The sequence below is a fragment of the Mchenga conophoros genome, linkage group LG12 (genome assembly GCF_057382185.1).
Source record: "Mchenga conophoros isolate Kocher_MC1m ecotype Shallow Benthic linkage group LG12, M_conophoros_male_GT1.1, whole genome shotgun sequence".
Taxonomy (NCBI): domain Eukaryota; kingdom Metazoa; phylum Chordata; class Actinopteri; order Cichliformes; family Cichlidae; genus Mchenga; species Mchenga conophoros.
This window is the reverse complement of record NC_140537.1, coordinates 39,276,502-39,303,474: the sequence shown is the minus strand read 5'-3', so window position 1 is coordinate 39,303,474 and position 26,973 is coordinate 39,276,502. Positions and strand designations below refer to the sequence as shown.

At 44.0% G+C, this 26,973-nt stretch overlaps 1 protein-coding gene across 5 annotated transcripts; it reads left to right on the top strand.

Moving 5' to 3' along the window:
• Nucleotides 1-1,200: 1,200 nt before the first annotated feature.
• Nucleotides 1,201-25,616, top strand: LOC146563373 (uncharacterized). Of its 5 annotated transcripts, none has more exons than XR_014894736.1 (15): nt 1,201-1,349; nt 2,630-2,996; nt 6,457-6,715; nt 6,992-7,137; nt 7,239-7,477; nt 8,238-8,410; nt 8,495-8,518; nt 9,890-12,136; nt 12,672-12,755; nt 12,955-13,029; nt 20,593-20,760; nt 22,099-22,242; nt 22,320-22,409; nt 22,494-24,832; nt 25,289-25,616. XR_014894736.1 is itself a non-coding variant. In XM_085295793.1 (14 exons), exons 2-14 carry the CDS (start codon nt 2,784-2,786, stop codon nt 22,622-22,624), a joined length of 3,996 nt encoding a protein of 1,331 aa, XP_085151919.1. In that variant the 5' UTR covers nt 1,201-1,349; nt 2,630-2,783; the 3' UTR covers nt 22,625-25,616. The 5 variants fall into 5 exon arrangements, 1 of the variants encoding a protein (XP_085151919.1); XR_014894735.1 differs by having other exon boundaries at nt 12,669-12,755; nt 22,494-24,711; nt 24,808-25,616; XR_014894734.1 differs by having other exon boundaries at nt 12,669-12,755.
• Nucleotides 25,617-26,973: the final 1,357 nt, after the last annotated feature.

Sequence of the window (26,973 nt, the reverse complement as noted above, 5' to 3'; positions counted from 1 at the left end):
AAGCAGAAAGATTCCTGAGATTATAGGAAGTTTCCATCAGGATCTGACTGATAGGTTTGTAGCTCGAACCTATTCGCTGGAACGTTGAGGACAATCTGCTACGCAGCAAAAAGCAAGACTCAAGGCACCAAAGTTCTCTGGTTTACTCATGCATGAGGGAGACCTGGCTGGAGCCAAGCGTCGTTCCACCACTTGACCTCTGTCAGACTCTCAGCCAGGTTTCCCCACAGCACTCCTTTTATTGTGGCTACATGAATATGCATAGGGTCATTAACATATAGCATCTTACATAGGTATACATGTAAACAAAGAATACTGTGTGTGTGTGTGTGTGTGTGTGTGGTACTGCTGATCAAAGGGTCATATAACATGAAGGCAAACATCCTTGGTCAGGAAGAGGGTAGACCCCCCCGGTGAGGAAGTCCAGCAGTTCATCTAAACAGAAAAGCACTTAGACTAGAACAGACGTAGCTACGTTAATCCTACCATAAAACAATGAAGACAAGGTACGACCTCTCCCGTGCTCCCAGGATGTGGGTGTGCATTCTAGTGTGGAATACACACCAAGCCTTTGCAGCCTGTTAAAGATCACACAACCTATCACTACACAATTGATTATACACCTCTAAGAATATATGGTTAAATATTTCCTAATACAAATGACAATAATAAAATCTAAACCCAACACTGACCCTGATGGTCGTTTTTGCTGTAATGCTCCAATGATTTCATAAATTTGTTGCATATATTTTATAATTTAATCATCAGGGATCTTTTTACTGAGCAGCGATGTAACGTTTGGCTAAAAGGCTCTCACAGAGCTGCAGGTGGACCTGAACTAGAACCACCACATCATCAGCTCATAGCTCAAAGACTCCACCTCCTGTCAGACCGGGGGACGTGGTCTCCGCCCATCAACCCATTCCTGGCCATTTCGTTTATTTGTGACTGACACCTTTGTTTACCTGAGCAGGTGCAGAATATCAATATTAAATCTCAGAGGAAAAAAGTTTGTTTCCTGTCAGGATCAGATGCCAGTCATGTGACTAGCGGGGTTTTTCACCCCTCGCTATCAACCGTCAGATGAACCGTTTTACCACCTGATCCAGAGAGAGAGAGCGAGAGGGAGGGCTGAGCCATCAGAGCGACAGATCTTTGAGAGAGAAAAGAAAAGGGGATGAGGAGAGGGATTAGAGGAGAAACAGAAGGAGGCTCGCTGAGGAAGAGGAGGATTAACGAGAAGAGGAAGGGAACAAAAGGAAATACAGTAAGAAGAGAGGAGCTGAGGAGGAGGAATGTTTGATTGCCCGTTTAATCAGCTCATCAAGAATCAACTTGAAGACAGACAGGTGAGTGGCTGTCACACAGACAGGTGTGCTTGCAGACAGACAGACACACGGATGAAATAACCTGAGCAGGTGTGTACGAAGGTGTCTCAGGTGAAAACTGATCTGAAAGCTTCAGGTGATAAAATTATGATTTTCTGAAAGTAAACGAGACATTAGTGAGGAGGTGTTCCTAATGAAGTGGACGCTGAGTGTGTGTCAGGCATGGTACTGATCCCGCTCCGGTTTCATCAGCAGGAAGATTTTAATAAAGAGGAAGAGTCGGAGGACCGAGCGTCTCAGTTTAATCATCTCTGCCATCTCACAAACAAACACAGACTCTGAGCCGAGCTCGGACCGTCTCGCTTTATTTCTCCAGAGGCTGCAGGACGCTGAGCAACATCTACACACCTGCTCCTGCATGATGACGGCTGATTAAAAGACTTCAGGTAAACCGGCAGGTCACAAACATCTGGATGCTTTCAGTAGCTGGTCAGTGCTTCAGGGTCGCCGCTGGTTAGGGTGTTTATACTGGTAGGAAAAACTTGGCGATTGTCACTTTGGGGGGGGTGTCGGGTTGTGGTACTTCCCTGCCTGAGGCTGAGAGATGGCACGATGCTCGGTTCCAGCTGTGGAACTGGACCCCAGGAAGGCGGGGCTGGATACTGCCCCAGTTTGCAGCTGTCCGCAGTGACAGGTGGTGGGCGAGGGGCGGCGGGTCTTCTTCTATCCCCAAGGTTCACAGCGTTTCTCTGGTGGATGTGAGCCTTGCTTCCCTGCGTGTTTGGGTGGGAGAACAGGTCTCGACTGGGGCTTGTGCGGACTTGTCCAATCACAGCTCAGAGTACTCAGGTCCTGTAGGGTTCGGTTGTCCTGCTGGGAGTCTTCAACGGTCACATGAGCAGTAACAGTGAGATGTGACTGGGAGAAATGGCCTGCCCGGTCTCTGACTTCTTCACAGTTTGTCCATAATGAAGGGGCGCCTGGTTCCAACTCAGCTTAGTGACCGGTTCGTGCAGACTGAGTAGCCTCCTGTAAGGTGCGTTGCTCCTTACGTTTCCAGGCTGAACAAAAACACGTGAAAGCTCTCGGCTGAAGGCAACAATGTAGAAAATATTCATGAATAATTGGTTTGAATGCACAGGCGAGCTTCCAGAGACAACACAAGCCTGTGCCCAAAGGTGGCAGCTGCAAACAGGAAGTGAGGTCATTTTGAGCAGATTGTTTCCTGTCTGTGAACATGTTTGGTTCAAGTTCACGGCATACTCAACGTTTGATGCTCTGTTTCTGTTCTTCTACTGCAGGCCTGTGGGCGGCGAGCAAAACCTTTAGCACACCATGACAACCACACAGAAAGCAGATGGTTGCCATGGTAGCCACCTGTTTGAAGTAGGCCTGGCAAAGCTGTAACTATGGCATGACCTTCAGCTGAACTTCCTGTTTGCCTGACAGTTCATCATGTCCCTCTCACACGCCCTCGCCCTCCTTGCCCTCCTGCTGCCGCGTGGACGGTGTCAGTTTGATGTCTGTCGATCTCTGCGTGGCTCAAAGGCGGGGCCTGAGTTTTACGCCTGTCAGCCGCCCCCAACCAACATGAAGGAGGTGATGCAGATCAGAGTTGACCCCCCTGGGATCACCTGCGGAAACCCACCTGAGAGATTCTGTACACTGGTCAGTCTGACGCACCTGAACACACACACCTGATCACAAACCTGAACACACAGGTGACCTCTGAGCCGACTTCCTGTTGCCTGTGTCACAGAAAGACATTATACCTCTGCTCTCTTCATCATTTTCACTCCACAAACTTCAGTTTGTCAGATGAACTCTGTCCACAGGTGAGGGTTTCACTTCACAGAGAGCTTGTGATTGGTGCTGCAGCATCTGAACTGTTTGCTGATGAAATTATTTTAAAGTTTTCCGACTACATTTAAATTGTTGGTGTTTCACTCATTTTAAACGTGAGCAGCTCGTTATCTTTCACCAAAACAAGGAAGAGTAGACGATCACCTGTCAGTCATTGTATGACCTCCTGCAGGCGCCCCGAGCCACAGTTTGGACCCCTCTGCAAACAGACAGAGGACACGGTGATCCCGCTGGCTCTCTAATTGTTCCTTTGGGAAGCTGAAGTCCTGCCTGAATTATTGATAAATGTAACAGCTGTAATGAAGCAAAGACTAAATGCTAATTGATTTCATTTGTGTCAGTGAAAAGACCCCGAGAGTCGGACAGGAAGCGTCTCACAACATACGTGAAACACGCTAAAGTTCAGTGGGTTAGACAGGCGCAGTAACGTGATCAGAACATGAACAAGGACGTTCAGACTGTGCAGCAGATGGACTCTGGAGCCACTGGCTCCACTGAAAAACAGACTCAGCTGTAATCACATTGGGTGGAACAGTGGTTATGCCTCCAAGCAAGAAGGTTCCTGGTTTGAATCCCAGCTGTACCTGCACGGCTTTTCGCCAGCTTCCTCCTGAGACTTGCGTGACTAACTGATCTGAAATCAGCTATGAAGTGTGGGAACAACTCATGTTAGCGTTTAGTTGACATGCTCACAGTTCAAAGTGTCGACGGAGCTGTTTACAGTTTTTGAAAGTGAAGAGTGGGCGTAGATACCTGCTATCTGTGCAGGTATCTACACCCCCCAACATTCAATGACATTTCTTATCACACAGGATCAATAATGAGTTTACATTCAGACCACCACACATGCTTTGAGTCAGACTACTGTAACAGTCTTTTAACGGGAATTAATAAGCTTTGCTATCCAAACTTTCCAGGAACCCTGAACATGTTACTCCAGCTTGCTGCTCTTCAGATTTGACTCAGTAAAGTTAAATCCCATTTCAGAGTATCGACCTGCTCTTCCTGTACCAACCGCTGCGAACCCTCAGATCCTCAACACAAACCTGTTTCCTGTTCCCACCTCATGCTAAAGGTGATCGAGTGTTGGCTGTTTTTCACACTCAGCTCTGGAGTGAGCGGCCCGAGGAGCTCTGGCATGCTTTGTCGGGGTTTTCTATAAACTGGTCAATTTGAATGTAGATTTGATGTTTTTGACATTCTTAGTTGAACTCAGTATTGTTTGTAACTTCGTTAAAGTTATTCATTACATTTGGAATAACTGTCAGGTAACTTTGGAGTCTAATTGGCTTATATTACATTGTGGTCACGCTGACAACTAAATACACAAGGATTCATTTTTAAAAACCTTTTTATTTGGAACAAATTAGGTGATATTACTGAGACGTAGTAGTGAGTTTACTTCTGTCGTTGTCACTGGTGCTGATGTCGAAACTACATCTAGTCAGGTGACCAAGAAAGTTAGCGACAGATCGAACAGATTTCATGAGTTTACCCAATTCCTTAAAACTCCAGAGAGGCCTGTAAGACTGCACCTCTGCTTCCTGGTCCCAACTCGGGTCACGTTTTGGGGGGTTTAATAAATTTGGCGGGAGCTGCTCCATCCAAAGCAGGATAGATGCCGTCTCTTCTAACAAGACCAGGGTCCTTCCGAATGTTTCCTAGTTATCTGATGTTGGACTCTGAGTTTGGATATTTTGGTGGAAACTGCATGAAAATTTAAACACTTTCATGATCATCTGACAGGAATGAGTCTAACACGTCTCCTTCAGCATGTATTTCAGGTTTTCGGCCCTCTTCGTGTGATTAGTTAGTGCTGGTTAGTTAAAGCCACATCTCCTGCACACGGCAGCTGAAGTTAAAGGATAAACCTCAAACCCTAATCAGATTAGCATCAGTGTTAATCCCTCTCTGCACATGTTAGAGTCTCTGTAAAGGTACAGCATACTGACCTTTAATGACTACACAAAGTATGTGTAAGTATAACGGAGGCCTAGGTTAAAGGTCAACATTAATTAAACACAGGATAACAGAAGCTGTGAGAATACCGCACAGTTTGTGTTTGCAAACGTCATCGGTATTAACCGCCTACAAACAGCATGTCAGACCAAATCAGGAAGCACCCGCAACAATAAAACTACAAACACTGGCCATGAAAAGCCACACTGGTGCTGGTCCATGTTCACCATTAATACTAGCACTTCTGCGCTGAAGTTATGGTCTTTCCTCATCTCAGTCCACTCTGACTACCTTGAACAACACATTTTTAAATTAAATTAAATTTTATTTATATAGCGCTAAATCACAACAAAGGTCGCCTCAAGGCGCTTCATAGATACAGAGAAAAACCCAACAATCATATGACCCCCTATGAATTTAAACCTCAAAAGTCCCCCTCTTCATTTCTCTCCTGAGAAATGAACTAATTCCTTATTTATCCCTTTAAATTTACTTGCAGGTGAAAATAATAACTAGAATGTAACAAAACAAATCATGCCCACAAATCAAGCTCTAAACCCACTTCTAATTTCTATTTTTGGCCACACACCGTCTACGGGTAACATAAATCCAGTCTTAACACTATTTCTTTGGCAATTTACATAACATACAAATCCTGCAAACTATCACTAAAGTTGCTCTCATTACTCTCCATTACTTTCACAGTGTTACTGGAGGCCAAGGTAATGCCATCCAGAGTAAGAATCTGGTTAGATACCATATTTCTAAGCTTTTCAGGGCCGAGTACAATAACCTCAGTTTGATCTGAATTAAGAAGCAGAAAGTTAGCGGCCATCCAGGTCTTTATGTCTTTAAGACATTCCTGCAGTTTAACTCATTGGTGTGTGTTATCTGGCTTCATGGACAGATAGAGCTGGGTGTCATCAGCATAGCAGTGTAAATGTATGCTATGTCTTCTAATGATGCTGCCTAAGGGAAGCATGTATAATGTATGAGGTAAAAGTAAAAAGAACAAATTCCTGATAAAACATCTGTTTTCTGTGGACTTCCATCACACTCACCCTCTTTTCTCTCAATCAACCTTTGTCTTCGAGGGGCTCCTGCAACACCATGCCTGGGATTATAATGACTGTCTCTGAAATGTGCAGAGTCGCTGCTTTGAAGAGGCGTTGGAATTCTTTCAATTTTTCAGGAGTTACGGGAGCTACAGATGTTAATGTGACAATGACATTCTTGATTGTTTATAAACTTACAGCCCGTGTTCGTGCTTTATCAAATATTGGTGCTCAATGTGGTCTTTCCTCAGGAGAACCCGTACCTGTGCAGCGATGAGTGCGACGCCTCTAGCCCAGACCTGTCTCACCCTCCTCAGCTCATGGGAGACAGGGAGAGGGGTGGGCTCATCACTTACTGGCAGACAATCACATGGTCCAGGTTTCCTGAGCCCCTATTGGCCAACATCACCCTTACCTGGAACAAGAGTCTGGAGGTGGTCGATGACATTGTTGTTACCTTCGAATATGGCCGTCCAACCAGCATGGTACTGGAGAAATCCATCGACAAAGGTGACTGGAAACCTGTTAAACACCTGTTCTGACTAATGTTTGAGAGATTTTCTGAAACATTCAGCTGATCAACTTCACTGAAGAGTAATTAGCTGAGTGCAGAGTCTGAGGGGTATCATTCAGAAACCCTTGTCTCCTCTGATCCATGGATGTGGGTGAAACAAAGTCATTTATGAAGCTTTTACAGATGGATTTTGTCTGGAGATGATTCTGAAACCAGGAAACAGGAAGTCACAAACACCGTGAACTGTCAAATAATCAGCGTTTGTGTTTCAGGTGTCACTTGGCAGCCGTATCAGTATTATGCCGACGACTGTCTCGAGGCGTTCGGCATGTCGCCCAAACGAGTCTCTGATTTAGCACCAAGTAACATTACCCGGGTCATCTGCACCGAGCAGTACTCCCGCTGGGTCGGCGCTAAGGTCTGTAACTGGACCCTGATGCTGGTCCCGCACAGTATGCAGAACACATTTGTACAGCTTATATTTATTTGTGGTTATCTGAAACTTCTCCTCACCAACAGGAAGAGAAATCTGTGGTGTTTGAGGTGAGAGCTCGGTTCGGGGTGTTTGCTGGTCCAAAGCTGATCAACATGGACGCTCTGTACACTCGGATGGAGACCACAAAGGGACTCAGAGATTTCTTCACTTTCACCAACCTCCGACTGAGGCTCCTCCGCCCGGCACTGGGAGGAACCTACGTCCAGAGAGACAACCTGCTGAAATACTTCTATGCTATTTCCAACATTGATGTTTTTGCCAGGTAACCAACAAAGACCTACCATAATCTAACTATAACTCAGCAACAACTGGCTACATTCACAAATGAGACAAACAAGTCCTTGCCCTGAAAAGACCAACATCCCTACTGGGTAACAAACTAAACAACCACAAACAAACACTAATGTACCATTTCAATGCCAAAACCAGTTAACCAACCTCTATATCACAACCAAGACGAGCCAAAAGCCAGCCATCATCATCAGGCGTTCCCCAACATTACAGCTAATCACAAAAAGTCATGTAGGGGGGCAGAACAGAGAGGGAGGCCAGTTTAAGAGGATTAGGATTTGAGATTTTGGAAAGAAATTGGACTACATTCAGAAGAATTTTCTTTTAAAGCTTACCTGACATCAGGGGGTTTTCAGCAACTTTTGACATACACAGAGGATAGATGATCCATGGTCAAGCTGAACACTGTCACCATCTTGACATGACAAGCAACTCAACCAGTCCCACTGTAGCCCCGCCCTAAATCCTGGCCTGCTTCGAGCAGGACAAACTGTTGTATTCAGTCAGACCTGAAAGTACTCACTGCTCAGATCGCCTGAGCGATCTGAAGGCTCGTACACTTCTGTCCAGTCAGACTCCTTCACAGCCAAGAGGAGTCACTCCCTGCTGGACATTAGAAAGAATGCAGGTTTAAGGAGCAGCGTCCATCTTAGTGGTCTAGTTTCAGGAGTTTCATATGAGTTGGTAAAAGTTCAGGTGAAGCTAAGCCCTTCTTTGTGTGTGTTTCTCAGGTGTAAGTGCAACCTACATGCATCTCAGTGTGCGCTGCGCGATGCGACACTGCAGTGTGAATGCGACCACAATACGGCTGGACAGGACTGTCAGAGCTGCAGCCGAGAGTTCACATCTCGCACCTGGAGACCAGGATCATACCTGCCCCTGCCCAAAGGCACTGCCAATGCCTGTATGTAGCTACACATGCACACAGACACGCACCTGCAAACAGCAATATAAACTCTACACCTGTTTCCATTCATGTCCTTCTCAGGTGAAGCAACAGAACCTGCAGCCAGTAAGTACAGCTCAGCTGATTAGCTGTCTTAACTGTCTGTCTGCTCACCTGTCTGTGTTGCATCATGGCACTTTACACTTGTAAGCAACTGTGCGTTTCTGTGCAGCTTGTCTAAGGTGAGCTTTTAGCAGCTGAATTCACTTCACGTTACATCATCCCCGTCAGTCACACGATAGCAGTCTACAAGGAAAATTTGGATGTTAATTATGTAGTTAACAGATGAGCCGCTCATGCTCTTAGTCTGTGTAAGTTGTTTTAAGTTGCTAGTTGTCACACACACACACTCATCCTAAGAGATGCAACCCTGACTGAATAGAGATCAACAGATAAGCTATATAGATCAGTAGATCAGCTAGTGACTGACTTTTTTAGATCTGAGGAGTCAGCAGCTGAATTCTCAAATTTCTGGACAAACGCGATTCAAAGTTTCTGAGACTAAAGCACAGGGTGGAAACAGTCTCGGCTAAAGAGAGGATTTGTCCAGCAGTCTGTGGATTTAGCTGCATTAGAAATTGTTAGTGTCCATAAAGCCTCTGCAGGACACAGACCGGGTGTTTCTTACAATCACAGGAGATGAGATGTGGCTGGATGGGCTGCAACAGACTCCAAACTAAACCCAATGTTATGGCCTCAGCACCCTATGCAGGAAGGACCAGAGATAATAACCCCACCCAAGCAGAGCAGAGGCTGATGAGCCATGGCAGAGATCAGGTGACTGAGGATGAGCTAGATGCATAAAAGAAACCCAAACTGTACGAACCTTGAGATCCAGGTTCAGTTGCAAAAGGAGCCTCTGCGCTGTGGTTCATTGTACAATGTTGACCTGTTGATGGTGTGAACACATCTGTATAATTTCTAAAATAGCGCTGCTGTTCAGACTGTTAGGGGACAGGTATAAACATGTTGATATTTGGGGTGCTGAGAAGGAGGTTTGGTCTCAGATTTAAAGACAGGACTTGAAGAAAATAAGCATCAAGACTAGAAGATTAATGGCTCAAATGGTTTCTGTTGTTGGTTAGGGATTGCATGAGGGATGGGGTTGATTGCAGTTCCACTAAGACCAGGTTTTGGTTCCAGGGAGGCCTTTGAGAGCAGGTGGTTTACTCTGGAGTCTGTCAGCCTGACCATCTGCGTGGCTGTTATGAGAATGTTCATTTATTGCACTCCCTTTCATTAAAACCTCCCTGGAGTCTCTTAGCTGTAAAAAGATCTTGTTTTCATTCTTTTTCTGGTCTGGCTTCATGGTGGGACACACCCAGCTCACCAGTTTATTTTTACAGCCAGAGAATTAGACTGGAAAGCCCCAGTACCCTGTTCTGCAGACTGTAGAGAAAAGATTACTAAAGAGACGTAACTCTTCTTCTCTGACAGCAGGTGGTGACTCTAACTCTGAAGCATCTGATAGACCTGCCACATCAGATGGAGTGACTGACAGTACTACTACTGCTACTATTACTACTGTACCTGAGAGCAGGACGCCAACCGACACAAATACTGCTGTTGGCATTACTACAGCCACAACTGACAGAACTACTACAGCTACTGTTCCTACTAAAACTGACTTTGGTACCCCAGCTGACAGTACTACTACTACAACTACCAGTGACAGTACTACAGCCACTTATACTGTAACTGACAGTACTACTAAAACTGATACTAATACAGCTTTGAGTACTACTAACCGCATGACTGATAAGACTTTGAATGACCCAACTTCTCCTAAAGACATTCCTTTGACTACATTCATGTACACATTAATGTCTGATAACAGCACAGAGGGTCCTCTTATGGTTTCAGCTGATATTTCTACTAATACTGGAGGCAATTCAAGTACCAGTACATACATGACTGACTCTAGTACTGTGACTTACTTTACTAGTAGTAATGATTCAGCTGACCTTCCTTTAACTGCTATTGACTCTACCTCAACACTCACAACTGGTACAGTAGTTCTTACTGCTGTCCGTGGTACTATTAGTACTACAGGTTCTGTTGCCTTTACAGACTCATTCAGTACAGCTGGACCTACCACAGACACAGCTCCACCCAACAATCCACGTCTGAAGACTGGAGAAAAACCACCTCCCAGAGTACTAGACAGTACCACCAGCCGTCCTACCAGTACCACCCCCACTGTCCAAGGCAGCAGTACTGACACTGGAGGGTCTATCTCTGACCCACTGGGTCCACCCTATAACTCCACTTCAGACGTTGGTGTGCTTGGGACTGATATATCGAAGGTGGTGAGCAGTGCTGTGTCACCTACTGTCCCAACACCATCAGCTGGAATTCTGCCTCTAACAACCATCCCAGAAACGTTTTCCCCAGGTGACGGGTCTCAATCTGAAAACTTTCTCCCCACTGGATCTGTCCGTATCAGTCAGGCTGGAGATACTCTCTTTACAACAAAACGTGATGGAATTTCTCTTCGTCCTGATATACCTCCTCTGGCTGTACCTCCTCCAGATCTACCACTGGAAGCTCCCTCTGTGGATATACCTTCTGCTCTTAATGAAGCCCTTCCTGATGTAATTTCTCCTGATGTTTTACTGGATATACTATCTCCGGATACACTTTCTCCTGATGCATCATCTCCAGTTACACTTACTAATAATGTACAGCTACCAGAAATGCCCCCTCTTGATCTATCATCTCCAGATACACTCACTCCTGATGAAATAGTTCCTTTTGTTCCAACCCCCAATGTACTGTTTCCAGGTGCACCATCTCCTCCTGCTTTATCTTCCCTCAATGTTCCAGCTCCTGATGGAGCTCCTACTGATATATCTTTCCTTGAGGTACCTACTCAAGAACTTCCTCGTCCTGATCTCCCTCTGGAAGGACCACCTCCTGACAAACCTGCTCCTGATGTACCTCTTCCCGACCCGCCTTCTCGTAATGTATTTCCTCCCGATACACCTCCTCCTGACCTACCTTTTCCTGATCCGCCTTCTCCAGATGTACTTCCAGATGGGCCATCCATTAAGACTCCAGATACTTCAGTAGATTTTCCTCCTCCTGATGTACCTTCTCCTGATGGGGCATCTCCAGAAATACGTCCTCCTGATGCTACCCCTCCAGCTCCAGATATTCCTGTGGACTCCGTGTTGCCTCCCTATGGAGGTGGTCCTGTATCAGACACAAAGTCCGCTACTATAGATCAGTCTGACCCTGCTGGTGATTTAGCACCTGTTGACTTTACCTTCCCAGTTCCAGAAAACCCAAAGTCAGTTGGCCCTGGACAAGATTCAGGATCTGATTCTCAGCCCATGCCTGTGGTTGAACCTGGCAATGTTTCAAGTGACAATATTGAAACGCCTGGATCTAATTCTATCAATGCTGGACAGGAATCTTTTCCAGTAAAGCAAGGCAGAGGAGAGACAGGAAATGAAAAATCTGAATCAAGTGGTCCAGATTCTTCTGTGCCATACAGAAACATTCCTAATGTGGATCCAGGAGTGGATCCAGGCAGTGAGAATCCTGCAGTAGATTCTACAGCAAACAAAAAGGAAAGAACGTCTTCTGGAGAGGAATCTGTTGAACCATCAGGAGGGTTGAAGTTTGAGGAAAAGAAAGACTCGAAACAAGAAATGACAAGAGAGGCAACAAAGGAAAAAGGTACAAAAACAACAGATTAGGATTCACAGTCAACAGATATTAGTGTAGAAAGTATCCTTGTTGTTAATAGATTACTCCACCCATCAACCCATCCATCCATGGTAAATGGACTGATTCTTATATAGCGCTTTTCTACTTTCCCGGAGTACTCAAAGCGCTCTATACAACATGTCACATTCACCCAATCACACCCATTCTCACAAGCACTGACTCTAAACTTAGTGCTTTCTAAGTACATGCACACAAATTCATATTCTGATGGAGCAACTTAGGGTTAGTATCTTGCCCAAGGGTTGGGTACTGTTTCCATGGCTGAAAGTTTCAGTGTTAAGTGGAACCTTTGGAGATTTCTCCATCATGGCATGATTGGTCAGATTACTGACACTGGGCGGATTGTAGGTTTATGCAAATTTGAAACCATTTTCTATTGAAGCATTAATGGCAGGTTTTTAGTGTTTTTTAGAAGAAATGTAAACAGAAAACATCAAAATCCTCATACAAATTAAGTATTTCATTTCCTTTTTGAACCAAGCAGTGCCTGAAGCCAAAGAGGAAACTAAAGAAAAATCTAAAGCCGAAGGAGAGAAGGAGAAAGAGGACAAAGGCTATGAGAAGAAAGGTACAGAATGCAGTCACTGTACTGCCATACTGCCACCTACTGGCAGGTAGTAGTAATGTAACCCTCATGGTAAAAATCCTAACAGGATGAATAGATCCAGTAAACGTTGTGCTGATCCCTGATTGGTAGATCATGCAGTGGTGACCCTGACTTCATATTGCCATGCTTACTGGTTACGCACCTGGTTTTGTGTCTAAAGCAACCCAGAAGATCCTGATTCCAGGAGGACCAAAGTTCAGTCAGCTGTCCAAAATTGCCTATGTGAGCTTCCAGGGTAAGACCTCTGTGTCCCACCCATTGACTGTAGAAAACATGGACGACGCGTCAGGTCCCCAAAAATGAAGCCAAAACGTCTCTATCGCCCCCTGGTGTCTGGCTGCAGTATAGGTCATAAACCCCGCCTCCTCCTTGTTAGCGGATGGGACGGGGGTCAGACTAAAATTAATTAATTCTCCTCAGATAATCTTTTTCCATAGATTCTTTCTTTTGTTATCAATAGTTGCTGATTTATGTCCAAGGGGTCTCCTTTCCCATAAGTTTGATTCTAATTCCTACTGCGGTGATGTTAAATTGGGGTGAAACGTCATCATAGCAGCTTTGACTGGCAGCTGCAGTCACGGAGAAACTTGCGTATCTCTGTTCGGGAATAGCAGATAGAGCGTAGGCTCTGAGAGGAGGACCGGCGTTTACGTTACGAAAACACGACCGAGTGTTTTAACCTGACAGCCTGAGGTATTCTTCAGTAAACTGGACTACCCGACAGAAGGACCCGAGGCCCCGCTGCACTTTTTCGGTAAGTTAAACGTGTTTGTAAGCTAATCCGTAACTACCGTCCTTAGCTAGCTCCTGAGACCTAGCTAGCTAAGATGAGCACTCGGCTGTCAGGGTTCGTTTAGCTAATCTGTGCAGGTGAATGAATTTACCCTGACTGAAGAAATCAAGAGAAACGCTCTGCGCTGCTCAGTCACTAATTACCGTTACTGTACTTTTATTACAAGTGTTATACTGTAAAAGCAACAGGCTGCATCCTGCTTCAGCTCCTGTGCAGAGCTGATTATTAAATATCTTAAAACAGCTGCATGTTTTCAGTCTCCACATGTGTAAAGACAGTAACACCATTTTTTTAAGCTTGTACTTCAGTAACTCCTCATTAATCTGTAACTATGGATTAAACTGTAGAACTGAAAAAATGTAAGAGAAGAGCTTCAGATCCTGAGTGTGTGAGGACAGAAGGATCAGCTTTATTTTAGATTTAAGAGATAAACTTTATATTTCAGTTTGTGATGGTTCTGTTCTGTTTGTGATTACAGGAGCTGCCCTCAGATTCAGACCTCAGCACCACCCAGTGACAGCAGACAGATCATCCAACATGTTCACATGTTAACTGCAAAATGAACTGATGAAAACAGTACAAAGGTTAAAGTGCCACATGTGCTGTAGTGAAAGCTGCAGCTGTTTTATTGATAAAGTTAAAGACAAAAAAACAAAACGATTAATCACTCATGTAACTGTGTCACTGTATATCAGCATTAACAGGACCTCAGTTTGGTGTTTCACAAAGCTGCTGATAGGGATGGGTACCGGTGTCCGGTGCCATGATGGCACCAGTTCTGACATAAACGGTAGTAACCAGACCGAAAAGCAGCGCACATTTTGGTGCTTTATTTCGGTGCTTTTTCTTCCTGAACTTCTAGCCAATCATTTTACGTTTCCGAGGATAGTAGGCGGGGCCAGGTACGTACGTTCTTTTAGAGCAGAGCTACAGATTAAAAACGCCCAGGGCGAAGCGGTCAAAGTCGGGCTGTACTTCACAGCAAAATATGCAAACTCAGCAGCCTGCAACTAGTGCTTTAAGCTGATACTGTGATGCTGTCAAAGGAGGTAACACCTCGAATCCGATGAAACACCTGGCGACGCATAGCGTTTTTTTTAAAAGCCCAGAAATGCGCCGTATTTGATAGCTTGCTGCGAGACCTCACACCGAGCGCATCTACTGCGGGTGGGTTGCCTGTTATGCAACATCCCCCAAAAACTCAGAGAGGAGAGTCCTGGCCCCTAGCCCTGCCAGTGTAGCAGAAATGATGAGGATGATGATGCAGCAGCAGCCGTTCTTCTCTGCGTGAGTAGCTTCATGTTGTTCGTGTGTAATTTACGTTGAGTAGGCTAACCACGTTATTACATTAATGCATGTAAGGTGAACTAGCAAACATCATCATAGCTACATGCGGCTGTCCTCTTGTTTGATGGCAGATGCTCCCTTCACCCTGGCCAAAAAGGCTAAAATGACCAAAGAAAAAGTGGGAAACAGTTAAACATGAGAGGTTTTGGACAAAGTTTATTTTTTCCATTGTTTAAGCACTGCTTCCAGCCAAGAGTGATACCATATATGCCCCATAGCTGCAGAAAAGGCTAACATTGTTATCTTTTTACAAAAAACAGCTAAACATGAGAGGTTTTTGGACCAAGTTTGTGTTCTCCATTCTTTTTGTTCCTAGGGCGACCGTGGCTCAGGGGGTTGGGAATCGCATCTGTAACCGGAAGGTCGCCGGTTCGATCCCTCGGCTCTCTGTCCTGGTCGTTGTGTCCTTGGGCAAGACACTTTACCCTACTTGCCTACTGGTGTTGGCCAGAGGGGCCGATGGCGCGATATGGCAGCCTGGCTTCTGTCAGTCTGCCCCAGGGCAGCTGTAGCTACAACTGTAGCTGCCTCCACCAGTGTGTGAATGTGAGAGTGAATGAATAGTGGTATTGTAAAGCGCTTTGGGTGCCTAGAAAAGCGCTAAATCCATAAATCCATTATTATTATTATTCTTTAAGCACCGGTTCGAGCACCGTTTCAGCACCGGCACCGTTTCAAAAGTACCGATTTGGCACCGGTATCGGATAAAACCTAAACGATAACCATCCCTAGCTGCTGATCTCAGACCTGCACAGCTTCCGTTTTAAACACTTGATGTACTCAGCTGCATGAAGAGCACGTTTGAGTTTCTCTGACACAATTAAATAAAACCTGATGAAGGTCAAAGGTCGTCACTTGTATGTTTAACTACAAATTTGTCATCTGGAATTCTTTCAGTTTTTTGCAGATGGTGGGTTATTTACCATAAAGTGATTCAGAGTTATTCATACCAGAGTAACCAGAGAGGATCATATATTTTTAAATATACAAGTTTCTACAGGACTGAATATAATATCTTTATGTAAAAGCCTGGAGCCTCTGGGGAGTATCCGAGTATTTATAACATTACACAACCCAAAGGTCTCCATTACAGTGTTCATGAAATGCTGGGTTTATCCATCTTCTGGGGCGGGCCTACGGAGGAGTGCTGAAGATTTCCCTGTGAGGGAGCTGCTGGTGAAGATCATGAGTCCTGCTTGATCAATGCGATGAGCTTCAGTCTTCCAGGGGCCTGTTCTTCGTACCTCGCTAAGTAAGTTAGCTGGATTTGATTGTTGACGATTTCGCGTGATCTTGGATCGTTCGGTTCTCCGAAGCTCATCCGGGACTTGCTGTCATAGCAACAGATCCGTAAGCGTAAACCTGCTCGGGAGCAGGTTTACTTTATGTAAACAGGATTAGATCGCGGCCACTCAGGTATGTCCGCTTCATTTATACGAAAGCAACAGCGATATTTTACCACTGTTTTACCATAAATAAATATTATCAATGTAACTAAAGATAATGCAGCACTTGATCCTTTTATTGATGTCACACAGATACATACAGGTCATTTCGTAAAAAAAGGGAAATGTACTATTAATCATTCTATTACATGTATGTGATTATTACAGATGTAATTCATATTTTAGAGTAGTAATAGTAAATTACTTCATGTAATCAAGATGAGAGACCACGGCTATAAAAGCGAAGGTGGATTTGGGAAGCCTGTCGCAGCCATGTCCTGTCCGTATACGCGAGCCACCCATTGCAGAAGGTGCAAGATTGATAAGGAGAGTCCTCAGAATCCAGCGTATATTGCGGGACAGACAGGATCCTTTAGCTCAGCGCGACAGTGTGCTCATAGAGAGATATCGATATTCCCGTGAGGATATTATTTACTTAACCAACTTGTTGACGAGGGGGTGCAGGACCACCACCTGTCTTTTTTTGCTCTGCCCTTTTCTTGGTTGCTGTTATAAACAAACAAACAGATTATTTCAGGGTCTCTTTCCAAGAGACAACAAGCAACATAAGTGATAAATATTACCATTCTGTAAAATATTCTTATATTTCACTTTTACTTGTTCCCATGTTCTAGTGGGTCCTGTCGTGGCTCTAATGTGAAAGAGGATATAATGTAATATAATATAATAAATTTACCCTACCGCCTACTGGTGTTGGCCAGAGGGGCCGATGGTGCGATATGGCAGCCTGGCTTCTGTCAGTCTGCCCCAGGGCAGCTGTGGCTACAACCGTAGCTGCCTCCACCAGTGTGTGAATGTGAGAGTGAATGAATAGTGGCATTGTAAAGCACTTTGGGTGCCTTGAAAAGCGCTATATAAATCCAATCCATTATTATTATTATTATTAAATTACTTACGAGTTTAATTTGTCAGCAACTTTCTGCCAGCCCTCTCTCCTTGCTTTTGCAGCCTTTGCAGTGTTCCCTTGCGTTTTAATTAAACTCTGAAACTCCTGAAATCCCTCAATCAAGAGTTCTTGCTCTGCTGCCGAAAAATACCGAGTGCGCTCCTTCGACATTTTCGCCGACCAATCAAAGGGTTGCCGATCAATGTTTCTACTATCGATGCGTAGCCCCTGTTAAGCCACCCAGTGATCTCACATTACTTCATCCAGCTGTACTGATCGTCAACAACAGGTTTGTTCGGAGAACCGGGATAGCGAGCTCAAAGTTAGCGCGATGATTTGATCTTGGATGTGTCATTCGATCTTGGATGTAGTAAGCGAGGTACGAAGAACGGACCCCTGGTGTTTCTTAAATGAAACCTCTTTCAGTGGGTCAACAGAACAGCTGGCACAGGACAGCTGTGATGAAAGAAAGGCAAGAAGTTTCTCCAAACCTTTGGACCCAGAAACCCAGCTTGGTCCTGATGGTCTGCCTCACTAGTTTCTCTCCAGGGTGAATGTAGCTGTTGATATAATATGGACTCTATTATTAAATGAAAAGAACAAATTAGACTACACTACTGAAACCTCCTGCTGATGTTTTTAAAGTTTCCATGTTACCAGGCTATAGAGATTTAAACAGTTTTAGATCCATTACACTCACAGTCTTATGTTAAAATCTCAAAGGACAGCGTTATATTTTTGATATTAACAGTAACTCTGGGCCTCTGTGGAGTGTGCAGCTGATCTCATCACTGTCTAAAAATGGAAACAAAACCTAAGGAGTCCTGAATCATTCAATAACAGACTATTAGAGTAACAGGTGTGTAACATCGCTAGCTAGCTAGCAACAAGCCTCCAACACAGTGCGTATGCTAGCGGCTAATCTAGCAAACTAATTAACAACAGAGTGATTTTAGATGTTGTAGAACTATAAGATGATAAGCTGTGTTTCTTTCTCATAACAGTGACGTGGTTGTATTTACCTTAATTTAACGAGTCGTCAGTCGCGGTAAACCAGCTAAAAACTGGAGCAGCCGGGCTACGTAAAAAGTGTAGGGGGCGTGTTTCCGGCCATGTCCAGCGGGTGTGTGGGCGGGAGCGTGACGCAGTCGCTCCACCTCAAGTCACCACTGCGCAGACTCTGGCTCCAAAAATGCAAGATGGCAGCCTCCACAAGTGGGATATTTTGGCTTCATTTTTGCACAATGTCAGTCTTTTTTTTTTTTTTGAAACAAATTTCCATATACAAAACAAGTCAAGGAAACAGACCAGAATTGTAACAATTTACATTATAAAGATGGTGAAGCAAGTCATCATAACTTTACAGGGAGAAAATAAAAGTTTCTAGAGTAAAGAAATAAGGAACATAGACCTTTTGACACAGGCAAGAAAATTAGAAGAGCAAGTATTTTTTGATTTTACAGTATAGTACAGCAGTTTTTTTGTTCATATTTGAAATAAGCTTAAGTGACTTAAAGTATTGACAAAAGTAATTCAAGAAGACGGTAAACATAGGAGAGGCATTCTTCCACTTACATAAATGAATGAAAAACTTACATAGCACTATTACAAAATTGACAACATCTGAGATTTCAGAATCCAGATTGTCCATAAAGTAAAGAATATCCTTAGATGTGAAGGCAGGTACATTGGAAATTCTGAGTGAAACCCAACAGTGTATTTCAAACCAGAAAGCATTAACATACTGACAAGTGAAAAATAGATGCTCTAGTGTTTCTGGATCGGAAGAACAGAAAGCACAAGAGTCGGCCTCAAAATTAAACCTTTTATGCAGGAATTCTCCAACTGGATAAATGCCTGATATGATTCTGAAGTGTGTTTCTTTCATTTTAGGCGCAAGTGGGTATTTTAAGTAAAAAGAAAATGACTTGTCTTTCAATATGCTATCAAGGTCATGTCTGACATTGACATTGTAGTTGCAGAATACTATTTGCTTAAAGGTATTAGAGATGAACTTATTATTAAATTGTTTACAATGTCACTGTCACTACCCGATCCGTACCGGAAACCCGATCGGTACCCCGCATGCGCGAAAGGTTTCTACTTCCGGTCGTAGCGTTTTACGATAGTTATGGGTCAGAGTATCTGTTAAGATGTTAAGAATAACAAGTATATCTTAAAATGTTTGCAATAATGAAGCGTTTCAGTACAATGTAGACAAAAACGAAAAATAAAAAGAAAGTTACGGATCAGGACTCTCCGATCCTTACTGCGCATGTGTAAAGTCTGACCGTACAAATCGGGTCTACCTGATCCGTAACGCGCATGTGCAGATGTTTTCTTCTTCTTCTGTTCGTTTAATGGCAGTTTACTCCCCAGTGTACGAGGATACCGCCACCTGCTGACCGAGCGAATAAACCCTATTATAAACTGAATTATCGTCATTACAAACGTGTGTTAAATCTGATTTAGCGATAGTCGAGTGTGTTTATGCTTGTCTGTGAGGAGAGGATTGTTGGAATAGTGATGATGATGTGCGCCATCACTGTCAATTGTCAGTAAACACTTAATCTGGCTGATGAATCTACACGTGAGATATTACAAAGTCTGCATTATTAACTCTGTAATTAGGCGCCATTCTTCTTATTTTACGGCGCTGTTGCTCAATCGGGGGACGCTCTCTGTTGAGGAGAAAAGCATGAATTTCTTTGTATACGGATTATCCATTGTTTAAATGTCCCGGGCAGTCGAAAAGGAGGCAGAGCTGTTGAGAAATGCTAGGAGCTAACTGGGCGCTAACCGCATCATTCAAATATATTGAATGTCGCAAAGAGAGGAAGTGACGTAAGATTTGCGCATGCGGGGTACCGATCGGGTTTCCGGTACGGATCGGGTAGTGACACACAATGCGAGGAGGCGCTGTCACGTCGTCCATGTTTTCTACAGTCATTGGTCCCACCCTATACCTGACCCCACCCACCAAACAGACCTCGCAGTGAAATAGACTCCCCCCCCCCCCCAACCACCTCCAGATACACTGATCGTGTCCAGAAATTTTTTTTCACAAACTTAAGTAGACACTGACTCCTTCCTATCAGCACTGGTCCCGCCCCTCATTGCTCTAACTCCTCCCCCTTTATTTCACTACGTACCATGATGAGCACTAATAAAACAATGTCTCCCCATCAAAGTTCATGTTGTGTCATCAATCTATGTTTGATGTCCGGGGGGTGTGGGTGGGGCTGTGGGTGGTCCTTCTTTGAACACAGGTGTGTGTGTGTGTGTGTGTGTGTGTGTTTCCTTCAGACTGTGAGTGTAATGGTCACTCCAACCGCTGCAGCTACATCGACTTCATCAACGTGGTCACATGTGTGAGCTGTAAACACAACACGCGGGGGCAGAATTGTCAGTACTGTCGCCTTGGATACTACCGAAATGCCTCGCTGCCGCTGACTGACGAGAACGTCTGTGTTGGTCTGTAACATGCACACAAACGCAGAGATAGAGCTCAATGTGAAGTTAGAAACCTGTAAAACATCTAAAGGTTGAACCGTAGCTCTGGTCTTGAGCTCTTCTATGACAACCAGGTCGAACATGTAAAAATCTCCTCAGATGTCTTCACACAGCTCTGACTTTATAAGATACCAAAGTGTATTCTCATCAAACGGCAGCACAATGTTCCACAGGTCAGAGGTTGTCTTATCACATTAGTTTATGTTAATATCTCACAGTGAGTAACCCATCTGAGCCAGACCTAAAAGGTAGAATGGAGATCATATATCTTTCAGGAGCAGGACCACACCTCTGTACACGCCCCGTCCAGTTCTCTGTCTATAAATGACCAACCCCACTGCCGCACTGTGGCACTACAAGCTATTCATACGCATTTTTGTCAGTATGTGGGGATCTGCCCAGGAGCCACTGCCAGTTCCCAAACCACAGCTCAATTCATGCTCACGTCATCCACTTATCTACTAAAAACACAATCTGTTACGTCCCAGTCTAGGAATACAGGTGCGCAACATGAGGGTTAAAAGGAAAGTGACCCCGCCTCGCTCCCCAGAGCCATATCCAGAAGCCAGTTTACAGGTTAAGGTGCTTTCATTGCTACGAAAAACTGAAAACTTTAACTCTGGGGTGAACACAGGCCAAAATAACAAACAAAGCAAGCTATTCCAAAAAGGGAGGTGCTACCTAAACCCTGGGAAAAACAAAAACCAACTCCCTGATTTAATAAACAAGAGCAAAAAGTACAGAAAATAATAAGGCAGCTTCAGTACAGTGTCTACAACCGACATACAAAACTTAATGATTCTCTAAAGTCACACACGGACGTTTATCAAAGATGGTTTGGAAGCCAAGGATGGTCTGCTGCTGGAGAAGGCTTTTTAAAACAGGCACTTGGCACAGGACACTCGGAACAAAATCCAAACACCGTGATCCAAAATATGGGCGGGGCCGTAACACTGTCCAACCTGAGGATGTGGTCCCAGCTAGTGAATAGATAGATAGTCTATTGATCCCACAGGGGAAATTGTCGTGTTACAGCAGCATGACAAAGAGGAAAAATGGTCCACTCCACAATAAACAACAAATAACACAGTTGGAGTGCCACAGGTGAGGGCCTTCTACTATGACACAGCACAGGAATTTATATATTTTTATATTTACAACAGCGACACAAACAAAAGTAAGAATGAAGTCGGAAACAGTAAGAGTCAGACTGACATTGTGCAAACTGCATGAATAAGTCCTGTTTACACTGTACATGTAAGGTGTAACACAGACGTGTTTGGGATGTTGTGTCCTCAGAGTGCGAGTGCCACGCAGACGGCAGCGTGTCTCCTAGATGCTTGGACTCGGGTCTTTGTCAGTGTAAAGATGGAGCCACGGGGAGGCGCTGTGACTCCTGTTTACCTGGATACACCTGGAGAGGAGGCGGGGCCAGCTGCACAGGTACACAGAGGGGCTGAATATGATGCGCCTCATGTTATCGATGAGCTAATTGGTGATCGATGATCTTTCACCATCAGCAAACGTGTGCGACAGTGAGCGTTTGGTCTGTCGGAATGGAGGAACCTGCGTCGACTTCCTGCGCTGCATCTGTCCTGAAAACTTCACAGGTAAACACAGCTCAGGTGGTGTAGGTGGGTTGGGAGATGCAATGATGTCACAGAACAACTTGATGATGCCACGTGCCCCTTCAGGTTTATTCTGCGAGCAGAGGGTGTGTCTGAAGAAGAACGGCTGCCTGGAGAACGCTGAGGACTCCGCCTCCTCTCTGGCATCACACCTTTACCTGCTGACCTTCGGTCTGATCACCGCCACTTTCTGCTGACCCCGCCCCCAGGCACAATGTCCCATAATGACATTACCTGGGACGATGTGATTGCAACCAAATGTTTTTCACTGAACTTCATGTTTTTTTACATTGTCGTACAGGATATTACATCACAATCTTATGACATCACATAAGGCCCTGCACACTAAGACGATCATCACATTATAATTTTAGGAGATCAACAACAGGTCACTTTAACCTGACAAATCAGAGACAGCCGAACTCTGCAGGAAGAGAGCTGCCTCAACCCTACTCTCCCTCCAGCCCGTCTTCTCCACATTGTCTTCTCCACATCGTCCTCTCCACCCCGTCCTCTGAATAATAAAGGTTTATCTTATCTCCTTCTCCCCCTCCTCCTGTGCGGTTCAAGGACTCTTTAATTTGTATGGATGAAGCTCTGCAAAAACATTGTCACCCATACTGCACTTGGAGCTCTGACTGGTGCATACGTCTGAAGGTCAAACTGAGTGAAATCAGCTGATCAATACGTTACGTGTCCTCTCTATTTCATGCAGAAATGTGATGAAGTTTATTGACAAAGCCGCTGATCGCTCGCCCAGCTGCAGCATTGATAAATGGTGATTCTTTTTGTGGCAACATTTTAGCTTCATACCTTTTTTAAAAATATATATTTATGTTTTATATTCCCAAAGGTTGATTCTGTTCATCTGTTCATCAGTGGGAGAAACATTTCATCATCATCCAGGTGACTTCTTCAGTCTCAGCTGACTGCAGTTTTCCCCAAACCTTATAAACAGTACATTTGCATAATGACTGAAACTAAAAAACTAAACTAATACCAAAAATTGGTCGACCCCAAGGATCATGGTGCACGCTGTTAAGTGCAGGAGGATTGGCAGGATTTATAAATCAGGGAAACCAAACAACCTCTGGCTACAACACAGAAGAGCCACCTCATCAGGCCAGGACTCTGCAGTCTGTTTACACCTACAGGCCAGTGGACACTCTTTCAATTATGAGGATGTAACATCCTGGACAGGGAGGAACGCTGGTTTGAGGGCGGAGTCTTTCCCTTTCATTTACATGAAAAGGGAAAGACCATCTCTGAATCGAGGAGGGGGCCTAAGGGTACATCTGTCACCATCTACAATGCTGTGATTGCAGCCATTGCAGCCAGATTTAAACCCAGTGGGAGTTTTAAATCTGGGACTCCCCACCATTTGACCTTAGAACTGAAGAAGCTTCTCGGATGAGAGGTGAAACGTCTTCAAGCAACTCAAGAAGTCCAGACGCTTTTCTTTCCAAGCTCCTTAGACTACGATGACCTGGATGACTGAGAACCTTCACAGACATACCTGGATGATTGAGCATGCATTAATATGTTTTATATTGTGTTATATTTTATTATTTGTTTTAATACTGACACGTTTAACTATATGTAATCCATTATGGTGAAGCTCAGGGATAGATAAGATAGTAATTACAGGTAGTTTTCTTAAACATGGCCTCTGATTGTGTTCCACCCTGTTAGGGACGTTTACATATAGACCATAAATAGTTAAACATGTAAATATTGATCAATAGTGACTTTAGACAAATTATGTCCCATTTGGTAATATAATGTTTTATTCTTGAAACTGTAACAAGTTATTTAATAACATATACCACAGGTCTGTATTATACAAAAACCAGTTTATTTTAACCCATGTTTTCTGACGGCATGGAAAATACTTGCAGTTTTAAAAACATATACATATGTGTGCATTTAATGTTCCTGTCTTCTCAACTTGGCACAAAAATTTTCACAACGCTTATTGGTACTGTTCAGTAATCTTTTTCATTTCATTTCATTTCAAAAAAACATTTTTCCAAACAGGATGGAACATCAGTGTTTTCAATTTTAACATCTGAGTAAATGTAATGGAGACCAGGGGTTCCATTACCTTGGTGGCATTGTTAATGATAAATGGGTGGATTGGGAATTTAAAATAGGGTAATAAAGAAAACACATTCGTTCTTATGGAGTCTTTTATTAGGTTTATTTTGACATACGATTAAATTGACAGCTTGTGAAGGTGAAGAGACAGGGGGACTGGCCTACCTGTGTCAGAGAAGAGCCAAAGGTAGAGCTGTTTACAGTTAATCATATGTCAATAACCTAAATATATGTGAAATTAGAACTTGTAAAGGTACTCACCTGTCCTGGTTGCTTCTTGCAGGATGTGGAGCAAAAGAGTGAAAGCGGCTCAATTAGTGATGGGACGTTCTGTATCGAGGCTTCGGAGCGTGTGTCGAGTAATGGAGGGGGCGTTTCCGCGAAGCGCGTATCGAGGCTTGCTTCATTTATGGGAGGAGCTGAAAATGATGACGTCCGAAGCCTCGCTGCCCGGCTGTACCACGTGACTGGTTCATGAAGCGGTTCGAACTTTGCCGCAAATAATCATTTTCCATACTGCCAGCATAAATATACACAGTATACTGCCATCACTACACTATAGGTGTTTTACACACTCCTTTTGTTGTTGACATTTACAGGCTGTGTGCAAAATGCCACACTCTTCAAATTCATGCCAGCTATTATTTTTACGTCCAGTAGGTGTCCTGCTAGAGCAAATGAAGCTTCATGAAGCTTCGCGTTGGGGTGAACCAATTGGATGAAAAGCTTCAGTGCTTCATGGGGCTTCATCTGCCCATCACTAGGCTCAATCACCTGTTTAAGAGCTCCTGGAGCAGACCAGTGTGCCAGGTTAGGGAGTGTGGTTAAAGAGGGTTTTAATTTATAAAGTAACGGATGAAGCTTATGTTATTGGTTTGTTTATAGTACGTGTTGGAAATATGTATATGTTTGTTATGTGCTTTAATGTTATTGTATGTTTGTTTGTGTGGAGGGCTATGTTTTCATGTTGATTAGTTAACCCCATACTTGGGCTATTCCGGATGCTCACCTGAAAAGGTAGAGTATAAAAGGAAGGCATTTTGTTTAGTTGTAGTTAGTGTTTGTGCTCTTATCATGCTCCTTCTTTAATAAAGTGCCAATCCATGGATGTATTTTACTCCAGTCTTGCATCATATTATTGGACAGTGTAATGTGTAGGCTGTGTGCAGACAGGAATAGGACCCAAGGTGCAGACTCCGGAGCCAGATGTGAACTCAAAACAGCTTTAATGTTAAACTCAAATATAACATAACTGGAAAAAAATCAAAATAAACTTACACCGGAGGACTGACAGAACACACAGCTAGGTAAACGGTAGATCGCGACACAGAGAAACACAGGGCTCAAATACACAGAGGAAGCAATCAGGGAATGGGTAACAGGAGGGAAACACAGCTGGGGCAAATCAGGCCTAACGAGACAAAGGAAGCAAAACAAGACACATTAACATCAGACATGGACTTTCAAAGTAAAACAGGAAACCCATAACACAGACTGAACAAAAGACACAGACTCACATGCAGGCACTACAACAGAGGGAACAGAGACGTGGGACCAGGGCAGACAGACACTGACCGGACACGGGGATATAGCAACTAAGGATACACAGAGACGCGAACTAGACAAGGGGATACAGCTGACAGGGGAGACAGAGCAACTAGAGAAGACAGAGACATAAACCATAAGACAGAACTCAAAGAAACCAAAGACTAGAAATAATAAATATTAAACTCAAAAACCCTGGGTCAACGACCCAGGCATCCTAACAGACAGAACCTATGACCGCCAGCCAAAACTGACAGTAAACATCTACGGTTCATCTTTGCTTCTTATATGTTTGTTCATTAAAAAGTACGTCAGAAACAAGAAACAAAAAATCATTAACAAAAAACAAACAAACATGCAAGCAGCTGTAAAATACCAGAATGGAGCACACAACATCAAACATGAACAAGGACCAGTAACATAATTCAAGGAATACGCCACCTTTTCATAAAAGCACAAGTTGAAAAGTGGAACAAACTAGTGATGGGACGTTCTGTATCGAGGCTTCGGAGCGTGTGTCGAGTAATGGAGGGGGCGTTTCCGCGAAGCGCGTATCGAGGCTTGCTTCATTTATGGGAGGAGCTGAAAATGATGACGTCCGAAGCCTCGCTGCCCGGCTGTACCACGTGACTGGTTCATGAAGCGGTTCGAACTTTGCCGCAAATAATCATTTTCCATACTGCCAGCATAAATATACACAGTATACTGCCATCACTACACTATAGGTGTTTTACACACTCCTTTTGTTGTTGACATTTACAGGCTGTGTGCAAAATGCCACACTCTTCAAATTCATGCCAGCTATTATTTTTACGTCCAGTAGGTGTCCTGCTAGAGCAAATGAAGCTTCATGAAGCTTCGCGTTGGGGTGAACCAATTGGATGAAAAGCTTCAGTGCTTCATG